A 13,872-nucleotide genomic window follows, 5' to 3' on the forward strand; every position below is an offset into this window, starting at 1 on the left:
TTCAACTATTCTTATTGTGATATTTGTTGACATATGTTCCGGGTTAGTAATTGTTGCTATGGTGCAAGGGAAAACATAAACTCCAACATTGTTTCCCAAGTTTGACTACTAAACTTCCTTAAAATCTTAATGTTCTAAGAGTAGAATTTAGCTCATTAATGTCATGTTGGTATAAATGAGCCTAATTTTGTAATGCTTCCTATTGTCTATTTTAACATATACTAGCAATAATCAAATTTTAGCACATACTAGTACATGATTATACTAATAGTTTAAGGTTTTAAGTGATTCACTTATTTGAATACACAATTTTAAACAATAATATTTGAATATATTCAAATACTAATTATTATATTTGACATTTATATCATGTAAACTATACACTCAATTCCAAGCAATAGGAAAATGAGTTGAAAGATATGAAAATGTCTCTCAACATGCTAGTATAGTATAACGTCAACATATCTATACTATTAATAAAAGGAAAACATAAAATAACCCCCCATCATGGTGTAATTTGTGTTTTCCTATTTTGCCCTCAATATCTTTTTATTTCTACCAAAAAACCATATAATATTATTTTCTTATTTTATCCTTATTATCTTCTTATTTTAAAAGTGTATTTAAAAAATTGAATATTAGACTAATTGAATAAATTCAACCGTAAATTTAGCGCAAAAAATTATATTTGAATTTATAAAATACAAACTATACATTACAAACGATAGGACATCGGGTTGACAGGCACGACAGTGCATGTCAACACACTAGTATTGTATAAAGGTAAAATAAACCTAACTTATCATTGATTATGTGTGATTAGTTATCATATATTGATCCAATATAACTAGTTAAATCATGTTTGAGCCTTGAATAAACAACTATCTTAAATACTTGAAAGCAAAAAAAATCACTGATAATAATATCATGTATAAATTATATTGGTACTCACTGAGTTATAATAAATTATCCCTCATTTTTGACACCTATACAAACTATTCATGATTTATATATACATTATATCGACTACCCATATTGGCGAGACGAATGTAATTCTTTAAATAAAAATGGTGATTAATGAATTTTAAGTTAAACTTCAAAGGGTGCAAATGTGATTTACTCTTAATTGTATATTAACTAAAATAAATTGATCATTTATAAATTTGAATATAAAATTATGAGTAAATTACACCGACTCCCTCTAAGTTTTAGTAAAATTACACAAACCACCATCACTTTTCTATACCTACACAGATCCTCCTATTTTTATACTTTCATTACACTGACCACCCATGCATGAGAAATAAGTGTAATTTTTTAAACAAAAAATGCGATAAATACAATTAAGTTAAACAAAACATGGTATATTCTGGAGACAAGTCCAAATAATATATGAGTTAATACCTCTTTATTATTTTTGGTTCGTTACAATGTAATATAAGAACAATTTAAACAATATCTCTTTAGAATTGTTGATGCATTTTATAACAAAAAATAATAAAGATACATTGATTTGTATATTATTTGGATTTTTCCTCACAATATACCATGTTTTGTTTAACATAATTGCATTTATCACATTTTTTTGTTTAAAATATTACACTTATTTATCATGCGGGGTGGTCAATGTAATGAAAGTATAAAAATCAGGAGATGTTTGTGTAGGTGTAGAAAAGTGAGGGTGATTTGTGTAATTTCACTAAAACTCAGTGGGTGTTAGTGTAATTAACTCTAAAATTATTAGTCTCTTATATGAATTTAAGCAATATCTCTTTAGAATTATTAATGTATTTTATAATGAATGGAAATATTTTTTTATAATTTACTATATTTTTACTTCCCTTTGTATTGTGTATCACTCATCATATAGGAAATGATGACGATATAAGTTGACACATACTACGTTGTTATGTATGACCATTATCATTTCTTACTACTTAATGAAGAAACTAAAATCCAATTTTTGTTATACCAAACAACAAGTTCTATTTACATTTCTTACTCCTTAAACATTTTCAAAATGTAATAAAATGTCAAATATTTTTTTGTTTTTTAGTAATGACATTTTAATATAAAAATACACCGACATATTTACATTATTATTAGTTTATATATAAAATATGAATTTTTTTCATTGATTTTGAGTTATCTATTATATTTTTGGCCATCTAAAATAAGTTCTATGTAATTTTACTAAAACTTGATATTGTCGATACATTTTTTATCGTGGCCGTACCCAATATAAATATTTTAATAATTAAAAACTGCAGAACTAGTAAGTGACTTCTATGTTGTTTCTCAAGGACGATCTTTCAAGCAAAGATTCAAACACCTTATACTCATACACATGAGGAGTTTTTGTTGTTGAATGGCATGAACAATGAGCAATTTCAGAAACAGTAAATAAGCAATGTAATAAAATAACTAAATTTCATTGGTTCATTTATTCTCGGTTTTAAAAGATTAATTTCAGATTTCAATCATTATCTTCCTAATTTGCACAGGTTCACAACCTAAGCCTTTAACTAAGCGAAATCAGCAAAAGCACGAAGCATTAACCAATTCACACAAACTAAACATTCATGCACTAGAGAGTAAATCAACTAAACGAATACAAATTCACAAACCAGTTTCTAAACAATGGGATTAAGCAAACCACATTCATAAATAGGATAGAGAAATCAACAGTAAAGAAACTGAAAATGCATTAATAACAAAACTTCAAGAGTTGTGATATATTACCAATAAAATTTAGTCCATAAGTTTAGTCTTCCATGGAAATGAAAGCAAAACCAAAATGAAATAAAATGAAGAAGAAGTGAAAACCGAAATCCTTAGCAAATCCTAGCAGAACAAAAGAGAGAAAACGAAAAATGTAAAGTGATTTCAAAATGTTGGAATGTTAAAGTTATATCCTCCAAATCAGATTCCCCTCTCTAAGTAAATGAGTAAAACTGAAATGGGCCCTAAACAATGGGCCCAAAACAAAATTAAAATTAAATACTCCTAAAATACAATATTCACTTCAACATATATATTTACCTTTCATAATGCCCAAAATGTCTTTGATGTCAAATATGATTTGAAAATGATAATAGATTTAATTAGACTAAAAATCCCAAATTAACTTATTATAGGAATATTAGTCCAATAAAGTCTAAAAATACTAAACAATATCAAACAAAGTCAATTAAGCACCAAAAAACATTAATCATACTAAATTTAATGTTATGAATAGTGTATATATTGTTCACTTCTTTTACTCTTATGTTATTAAGGTCATACAAAGTTGACTTTTACAGACATACATGTGTCTAGAAAAAAAAACTAACTTAACTTTAAAAATATTAATAGCATGAAACTATGAGATGGATATTCTTAACAGGAATCCATAATTAGGTGCATGAACATGTGTGATCACTATTACGGAAATAATTCACTTATTTTTTTGGGAGTAAATTAAAAAGTATATTACATATCTTAGTCATTTATTCTATGAAAATTTAATGGTTTAGATTTATTGACCAATTCAAATTATGTGAACCATTATATTTTATAAAATGGATGACTAAGATATGAAATATATTTTTTAACTTACTCTCCATTTCTTAGTATTAATTAATATTATAGTTATTACTTTACTTATATTTACTTTTATAAAATGGAAGTATCAATATTACTGTAATTATTTTTTAACAATAAATTATTATTATACGAGTTTAAAATGTATGTATTGTTGGTATAAATTTTTACACTATTAGCATATCATCTATCATTGATTTGTATTACTTTTGTTTAAAATTAATAATAATTAATATACAAGTGATAAATAGTTTGATGACAATATGAAAAACACTAACTTGTTAGTACACATATTAAATCCTTATTATAACAGGTAGGCGACAAAGTTGGAAATCCACTCCTATTGTAATATAAACTTAAGATTAATTGTATGAATAAGTTATTTAAAATTAACAAAATAATCAAATTTATGATAGTAACATTTAATATTCAAAATGAAACCCAACAAAAGGAGTTAATTAGAGTGAATTTAATCAAAAAATTGGAATGTTAAGAGTGTTAATGGTCAAAGGGTTATTAATTAAAATCTGGATAGTTTTGAGAATTTAATTTTTTGTTACAAAAATATTTCTAATTACATTTCTATTGCCATCCACCACCTTAGATGAGTTCATATACACTTTCAGTGGTGGATCTTGAAGTCAAGTTTAGGAATAACAACAATATTTAATTATAATTTATAATTAAAATTAATTGAGTTATAAAAAAAATACATAATTGTTTCAAAGTTTTTGAATAACATATTAATACTAAATAACAATAATTAATAATTATAGGCCTTAAAATAAAAATATTCATTCATTTAAAGTATTGTTCTTCATTCTTTCAAATATTTAATCTCATCAATGATTGTATTAGAAGTAAAATTTTCCATAATTTCCTTTCCAATATAAATTAGCATATTGTCTGCAAGAAGTTAACTATCTTCTATTTACTAAGTAATTTTGTTTGGTTGTCTTCGTTGCTGAAAATGATATTTTTGTAATAGGTAAGTATAATAATTAAAATAAAAATAATAATTCAGTTAAACAAATAAAATGTATTCATTTTTCTTGTCAAAGTTGCACTTAATTCATAGATGATTGAGATCCATATGGTAGAATTTTTACACAAAAAAACTTATTTTATCAATATTAAATGATTTATAAAAATCCTTAGAATCTTAGAATTTTTGTTTCAAAGTTTGACAAAGGCAATATGTGATCTTATAATTTATTTTAGAAATATAAAATCATTAGAAACTCAAATAAATTCATAATACTATAAGACTTATCAACATCTACACATGAAAGATAATATGACCATTAACTCTAATATTTAGAAGGACCACACAAATTGTATTGTACATACTTGTCAAGTTACAAATTAAAGAAAAGTGTAAGGTTCAAGGAGTATTTTCATGAATATACCATTTTTTGCTACTACTAATGATATCTTCTCACCCTCTTAGGTAATGAACTAATCTCTTTTCGGATGTGTGGTTGCCTATTCCTACAAGTGTCGTTCACATGAATCGAACTCTTCACATTTTGGTCATCTTCAGAATCTAGCGAAGCCTTACACCACTGCATCAACACCTTGTTGGTTGAAGATACCATTTTTTATACTACCAATGGGATCCCCTCACCTTTTGGGTGAGGTGAAGAACTAATCTCTTTAATAGTGTGTGATTGTCCCTCTTGATAAGTGTTGTTCTAACGAATAGTTCAAGATACCATCTGAGTGTAAATAAAAAATAAAAGTTATTTTAATAAATTTGAAGGAATAAAAAATTTAGGGTGTTAGTTGCCCCCACATGCCCTAAGTAAGGTCTGTCACTACATCATTTACTATGTAAATATAGTATCTATATATTGTCAATGTTATAAACTTATGATTAATTAAATGAATAAATCTTATTTGAAATTAACAAAATAATTAAATTTATGATAGTAACATTTAATATTAAAATGGAAAATCATCCAATAGATTTAGTCAGAGTGAATTTTAAAAAAAAGGGAATGTTAAGAGTATTAATGGTCAAAGGTCTATTAATTAAAATATGGATAGTTTTAAGAATATATCTTTTTGCAACAAAACTATTTCCAATTACATATTTATTACCATCCACCATCTTAGGAAAACTGGTATGTCATTTATAAGAATAATGTCTATATATTGTCAATATAAATTTTTTTGATGGTTAATATATTTTTTATCATTAATTTATATTACTTATATTTAAGAACTAATAATAATTAAATACGAATGATAAATTATTTAGCAAGAATATGAATAACTTTTATAATGTAAATGCATATTTTTCTCTTACTATACATGTAATATATTTTTGTTCTTGGAATGTATGTACATTGTAAATCCGGTCTTAAAGCTGGTGGTTAGAGCAAAAAGACAAAAAACAATCCTGTCCAATATTAACCCACCGTAAATGTTATCTTATTGTCTTGACTAAATTCTTGCATTAATAAATATATGATAAATGTATGACATGACCAAAAATTTATTACAAGGTAGTATTACTAAATTTATTTATTAAATTCCTATAATAAGTGTAACCAAATCTGTCACTTACGGAAGAAAATGCAATATCGTAATCTCAAATCATTGCTTATACCGACAGGATTTAATAGTGTCAGGCTTCACTTGATTTTTAAGGTTGAAGTTCGATTTTTGGGAACAACATTTGTTGAGACGAATATACACAAATCCCAAAAGAAATTAATTTCTTACTCAAAAAATGTGAAAAAATACTATTGGTTATACCAAAAAATAATCATCATATATCAATGAAATTATATTATTTCAATTGAAAATTTTAAACCATTCATTATTAGTAAAAAACTTATATAAAGACACAAACATATTATGTATGCACTGTTAGTATAAAAATATATATATAGTTAGTATATAATCTATCATTTATTTGCATTAATTTTATTTAAAAGTCAATAATTCGTAAAAATAAATAATAGATAATATAGTAATAATATAAAAAGCTCATAGGAAAAAATTTCTTTTTCTTTAAAGACATATTTAGTTATATTTAGATATATATATTTACTGAAGTCTTTTTCTCATTTATTTTATTATTATTATTTATTATTATATGAAATATGATTTGGAAAATATTTGTGAAATAGTAACATTTGAGACAACATGTGTTGATAGTACCCCGCTCTCTCCCCCCTCTCTCTATATATAATTGTGACGCGTCTTCATTTCTTCACATTCCCATTCACTTCTCTGAATCGTTTTCCACCTTCAGATCTCTTCACTCCTCCTTCTTCGATCTCCTCATTTCCTTCATCAATTTTCCGTACTTTTCTTCTCTACCTTTCGCCAATCCCCTGTTTTTCTTCATACCCATTTACCGTTTCCATTTTTTATTTCGTTTTTCTCTTCTGGGTATTCTTGTCTCGTTCTAAAATGTCTTCTTTTAATCCCTTTTGTTTTTTTTGTGATTTGGGTAATGATGTAATGTACTTGTTCTGTTTGTGAATTATGGATGGATCTGTGTTTGTGGAAATTGAAGTGTGACATTTCCGTTAGATTTGATATCTGAATTTACTATTTCGATAAGCGAGCCAAACAATTTTTTTATGAAAAAACAATTTTACCCATTTATATTTTATTATTGAATATCAGATAGATCTGCAAGTGCCTTAATGATTGATTCACTAGAAAATTATAGATCAACTTTTCCCTGTAATTGTTCTCATGATTTTTCATAATTCTTGTATTGTGCAATGTATATAACATTATATACCTTATATACATGTGGATATTGGATTTGATTTGTCATTTGTTGCTTTCATTATTTAACTCCGGATCTTACTTTAGTTGCCTTGTTAACTAGTAATACGCATTTTCTGACAGTGAATTTGCATCTTATATGGTGTTGTTTTGAATTTGGGATTTGTATCATGCAGGTTGCTTAGAAAGAATTTAAAAGATGGTGAAAATTTGCTGCATTGGAGCCGGGTATGTCGGTGGTCCAACCATGGCTGTCATTGCCTTGAAGTGTCCTGAGATTGAGGTAGTTGTGGTGGATATCGCTGCACCGCGAATTAATGCCTGGAACAGCAAGCACCTCCCGATCTATGAGCCCGGCCTTGACGATGTGGTGAATGAGTGCCGGGGGAGGAACCTTTTCTTCAGCACTGATGTGGAGAAACATGTTGCTGAGGCTGATATAGTCTTTGTTTCGGTGAACACCCCTACCAAAACTCAGGGGCTTGGAGCTGGCAAGGCAGCTGATCTGACTTATTGGGAGAGTGCTGCTAGGATGATTGCTGATGTTTCGAAATCAGACAAAATTGTGGTTGAGAAATCAACTGTCCCTGTTAAAACAGCTGAAGCAATTGAGAGGATTCTAACTCACAATAGAAAAGGCATCAATTTTGACATTCTTTCTAACCCTGAATTTCTTGCTGAGGGTACAGCAATTGCAGACCTGTTTAACCCGGATCGAGTCCTTATCGGAGGTCGGGAGACCCCTGGAGGTCAAAAGGCTATTAAGACTTTGAAAGATGTTTATGCTCATTGGGTCCCCGATGAGAGAATCCTTTGTACCAATTTGTGGTCTGCTGAATTATCAAAGCTTGCTGCCAATGCTTTCCTAGCACAGAGGATCTCCTCTGTGAATGCTATGTCTGCACTCTGTGAGGCAACTGGTGCCGATGTGTCTCAGGTATCCCACGCAATTGGCACAGACTCGAGAATTGGACCCAAGTTCTTGAATGCTAGTGTTGGATTTGGAGGCTCCTGCTTCCAGAAGGACATATTGAACTTGGTCTATATCTGTGAGTGCAATGGCCTTCCTGAGGTAGCCAACTACTGGAAACAGGTCATTAAGGTGAATGACTACCAGAAAAACCGGTTCGTTAACCGAGTTGTTTCTTCAATGTTCAACACAGTCTCGGGGAAGAAAATTGCTATCCTGGGTTTTGCTTTCAAGAAGGATACCGGTGACACTAGGGAGACCCCAGCCATTGATGTGTGCAAGGGACTGTTGGGAGACAAGGCTAATCTGAGCATATATGATTCTCAGGTCACCGAAGAACAAATCCTGAAGGATCTGACCATGAAGAAGTTTGATTGGGATCATCCTGCTCATCTTCAACCATCAAGCCCGGCGACTTCTAACAAGCAAGTCTCTGTGGTTTCGGATGCCTATGAGGCAATCAAGGATGCACATGGTATCTGTATCTTGACTGAGTGGGATGAGTTCAAGAAGCTTGATTACCAAAAAGTGTATGAGAACATGCAGAAGCCGGCATTCGTATTTGATGGCCGGAACGTTGTGGATGCTAACAAGCTGAGGGAGATTGGATTTATTGTTTATTCCATTGGCAAGCCACTAGATTCATGGCTCAAGGACATGCCTGCAGTGGCTTAAAGGAAATGCAATATCTAGAGTTGCATCTATGGTTATATTTATAGGTCTTTCACAGAGAATGACCCTTGCTGATATATTATCATGCTATTGTTTTAGAGTTTATATTTCTGTTCATGTTGTTGCTTTATGTTGCTCTTATTTGCTCAGGTTTTTGGCATGCTAGAGCCTAATTGCCAAAGTATTGTCCTTAGCTAGCTAAAAATCCTTTTTTTTTATGTTACTTTTATTACTTTTCATGGAATGCAATATTTTATTCTGTCACTATATTAAATTATGATTCTCAGATTGTACTGCCTTGAAGAATGGGGAACTAGTGCATTAATAAATCAATAATTGGAGAAACAAATAAATCAGCAATAAGAGAAAATTATAGCAGAAAATTATTAAGAACGTTCATCTTGTTGCATATCCATGCTTCTTTTAAGCCTATACCGGGTGGGAACAATGATGTTCTCACTATCATCAGATGGCAAATGATTAGATGCAAAACTTGATATCATGAACATTTTTCTTCCATATGGTATAGCTGTTTGATATCAATGAAACATGATTTATAGAACATCTATATTCTTTACATTTGTTTACTTCCTTTTTTTAGTACAAAATAAGTTGGTGAGGTGTAGTACTTAACCATAAAAAAATAGTTTAGTAAATGATTACACACATTTTTGTCTTAATCTCCATAGGTGAGTATAGCTAACATACCATTAACATAACATTTTTGTCTTAATCTTCATTTGTTATCTTTATCACATTCCACTCTCATGTATCGATGTGGATCCCAAAAGGAAAAATGAGAGAAAGAAATTGTATTGTCGACGGTGAGTTAAATTGTGAAATCCAAGAATAATAATAAAATTTGGAATTTGGTATTGTAGGAAAAATTATATATTATTCTTAATTTACATAGATTTGTATTAAATTATAAAATATTGTGTGAGATTTAAATAAAAATGTAGTTGATATTCATCAATAAAGGTATTCTTAAAGACTCACTTTATAGCACTATTATTATACTCGGATTGGTTGGTTTGATTGAGAATCGAGCATTGGTTTGACTTGAGTTGCTCATTCGACCAGTCAAAATTGGTATGAATCGATTCGAGTCAAATAAAACTGTGATACTCAAAGGCTCACTTTATAGCACAATTATTATACTCCAATTGGTTGATTTGATTGAGTTTGTTTAGTAGGCTAAAATGAATATCAGTTGTTGAGTTTGTTTAGTAGTGAATTTTAGTCCAAATTTGTGCATTATTGAATTTTAGTCGTTACATTTGTGCATAAAGTTTAATACACCCGAAAGGTATGAACTATGAAGTATTTTGTTTGTATTTATCCATTTATATAGTAACCATGAAATATTTTCAATCCAAGAGGTAATTAAATATTACAGAATTTACAGACTAGTATATTTGAAATCACATGTTCTGTTGTTTGTCTTCTCAATTACAATTTGCCAATTCATTAAAAAGAAGATGGATGTGGAGACATAGCAGAACTAGGACTGGAGTTTGTACCAGAACTGGATGAAGAAGGACTTGGAAGATATGGTGGAGTAGGTATTAGAACCGGTTAAAAAATATATATTTAAGTTAAAAGTTTAATAACTAAGATATTTTTTCCGACTATGTGACAAGCTAAAATTTGGTGCTAGGGGAAGATATAGGTTGGTCTGGATTTGAGTGAAAAGGAAAATGGTTTCATTGAATTCAACATTTCTGGAGACAAAGCTCATAGTGTGAAGATTATAAAGGACAAAAGACAAAACCTTTAGTACTTGGTAGTTCTACCAGAAGTTTGGTTCTGTGTGCCTGCAAAGTACTTGCATAACTGATGGAACCAAACACTTTAAAGTGACAAAGATCCAGTTCTTCATGGTATAAAAGTTCCAAAGGACAGTGGTTTTGTAGAAGAGGAGAAGGGAAGCAAATTCGCTTGAAATATAAGTCTCCAGCAACATTAAGGACGTGTTGATGTTTCTGCTAATAAATTTTATTTTATTGAGGAGTTTCAACACAATTCTCCTATGTAAAATACCATTGGTATTAAAAATTAGTCATAATAAATTCAATACCATTGCCACTTTTTATTAGACATTTTAGTATGATGTCAAACTGAGGTTTAATGAAAGAAACAAAATGAAGAAAGTGTCGTCTAGTTTCAGCTTTAGTTTTCATCCACACCACCCAAGTAGATCTACTAGAATAAGAAAATATTTAAGACCAAATAGAGATAAAACAGAACAGAACAAGGACCCCAAATGTGAGCATGAAGCAACTGCAAATTTTTATTAGGTTGTAATGTCCTAATATAATATGGCAATTTTCTTTCCCTTGCATAATAACATACATCAAAGGAAAGGGAATTTTATACAGAACTAGGAATTTAAGGAAACTGTTTAGACAAAAGCACTAAAACAGGTAAAACAGAAGGAGATACATGTCCTATTCTAAAATGCCAAATACAATTAGATGGCTTGGCAAGAGAAGTATGATGAATTGATTTTTGATAATGTGGTAAATCTATCACAAACAAACCTTGTAACAGTTTAGCTGAATCAATCATCTTTTTGGAAGTATTCCAATATTTTTGTAAAAGTTAAATGGCAGTGCAAGGAATCTAGCAACTTTTAAAAGAGACAAGGTTGACATGGAATTGAGGAATATAAAGGACATTGTAGAAAATGAAGGATCCTGATAAGAAAATAGTTTCCACAAGTAGAAGTTGAGATTTTGTCACTAATTGATAATGTAATAAAGATGGAAGGAATAGATCTATGAGTAGTGAATTTGGTGAATTCAAAGGTGATATGGTTAGAACTCTTAGACTGTTGCAGAAGGTTACAAAATATGTGACACCCTATGCAACACCCCATGTCAAAAAATATTAAATTATCAAAAAATTTAATAAAATATTTTTTAACTAATTAGAAGGAAATGATATATGAAATGATAAATCTCGATGATCAAAACTATAATATCTGTATCCACTAGGTATCCACTATGTACATATATCTGTTCTCATTTATTTTGGTGTTATGAATGACCTCAAACTAATCAAAAGGGGAAAGAAGAAAGGTACCTTTCTAGCTTTATGTGGAAGGCTTCAAGGAAGAAAAGGAAGCATGGGCCCTTTTTTCATGTACATGCCTTTGCATGGCATACTTTGATCATGATGCTATATCACATGCTAACATGCTGAATTCTTCAAGATTGACACTTTTCCACACTCAAAGGTAGTAATTACATAATTTGTTTTACAATCTACTGATATCATATATAAAGTGAGAGATTGGTCTCCCACCTTAGCATTGAATGATCCTCCCAATAATATTTTTTATATAAAGTCAACATTTGAATTTAAAACTATATATTTAAGGAACCAAAAAAAATCATTTGGACCAACAAGACATGCTTGTGATTTTGCACATGTTGTGAAATATTGTGTTAACCTTATAGAGTGATTTATTACCTCTTTCTTCTCCTTTTGGCATATGCATGCATCATTATGTGTATTGGAGGAGGATAGAAACAAGCACAAGACATGCTTTAGGTGTTGTGAGAATGCCCACCATCTCATTATATAATTGAATCAAATTAGTCAATGCTTTTCATCACTAGTAAAGTTGGCATGGCATCACTTTCTGTGATAGCAAATAAGAGATGGTAACTTGGATTATTATACAGAAGTTGAAATCTGATACAACAATGATTTTAATTTTCTTTTATTGTTAAAATGAGTTCATGGGTTTTTTTCTGTCCAAAATCTTCAAAAAGGCTCCCTTTTGTTGATTTTCTATCCAATTGATGTTTATTGCCATATATTCAAGGGGGGGAAAGTATGCAGTGGATGGGTGGAAAAAGTGACAAAGTGGTGATCAAGATAGAGCACTGATTTTGAAAGTGATAAAAGTACAGAGGTATAGGGGTGCAAGAGAAATTACATATAAATCATCTAATATGATATAGTGTTGGGAATGCTTGAAATATATTATTGTATTAGCTCCATATTATTTAGTATGAGAATAGAGTAGAATATTAATGTTATATATTGGACTCAAGTATCTTGTTGTAATGTGCACAAAATATAAGCACCAAATAGAAACACCACATGGGCAGGTGGGCCCATGGGTGTGCTAGGGTTTGTAATCATTATTCTCTAATAATATCTTGGTAGCCGCTCATCGCTCCCGGAGACGTAGGCACAATTGGCTGAACCCCGTTAACAAATTCTTTTGTTTCTTTTCTTCTATTTATTCTATGCACATTATTTGATTATTTGTGGCCAAAGCTGCGCAAGGATATCGCTTCCGTTGCACCAACAATTGGTATCAGAGTCAATTGGCTAAACAAAGTGCGTCAAAGGTAATGGCAAAGATAGAGTAGATGATTTTAAGGAGAAGAATAGTCAAACATTAATCATAATTCTCTAATAATATATAGTGGTAGTCGCTCAACGCTCCGGGGATGTAGGCAAAATTGGTTGAACCTCGTTACAAATCTCTTTGTGTTATTCTCTTGTCTCTATACTCTTTACTACTTTATTGTTCGCTGAGCTTGCTGAACATTCACTGATGCTGGACTATGGAGCGCCCTTAACCCAATGGTGGAAGATGGAGATTGATGATATTCGCCAAGGTGGAGATTGTTGTGCAATGACTCATATCGCTAGATAACAACAATACAAGTTATGTGCTTGGACTGAGTAAATGGGATAGGGTAGAGGGCTATATGTATTGATGTTATGTAAACCTAATGTAACAAGAGGAAGGAAACATGGCGGAATTGTGATGTGGACGATGTATGTGTTGATCCAGAACCCCATAAGTTCATGTATTGGGTTAAGATCAAAGTGGAGATAGGGACTCATAGTGTTGAGTTTGACCTAGA

At 30.2% G+C, this 13,872-nt stretch overlaps 1 protein-coding gene across 1 annotated transcript; it reads left to right on the forward strand.

Moving 5' to 3' along the window:
- Window positions 6,776-9,265, forward strand: LOC109360671 (UDP-glucose 6-dehydrogenase 1). Its single transcript, XM_019605714.1, has 2 exons — window positions 6,776-6,898; window positions 7,512-9,265. Exon 2 carries the CDS (start codon window positions 7,535-7,537, stop codon window positions 8,978-8,980), a length of 1,446 nt encoding a protein of 481 aa, XP_019461259.1. The 5' UTR covers window positions 6,776-6,898; window positions 7,512-7,534; the 3' UTR covers window positions 8,981-9,265.

This window comes from Lupinus angustifolius, chromosome LG11 (assembly GCF_001865875.1).
Source record: "Lupinus angustifolius cultivar Tanjil chromosome LG11, LupAngTanjil_v1.0, whole genome shotgun sequence".
Lineage (NCBI taxonomy): Eukaryota > Viridiplantae > Streptophyta > Magnoliopsida > Fabales > Fabaceae > Lupinus > Lupinus angustifolius.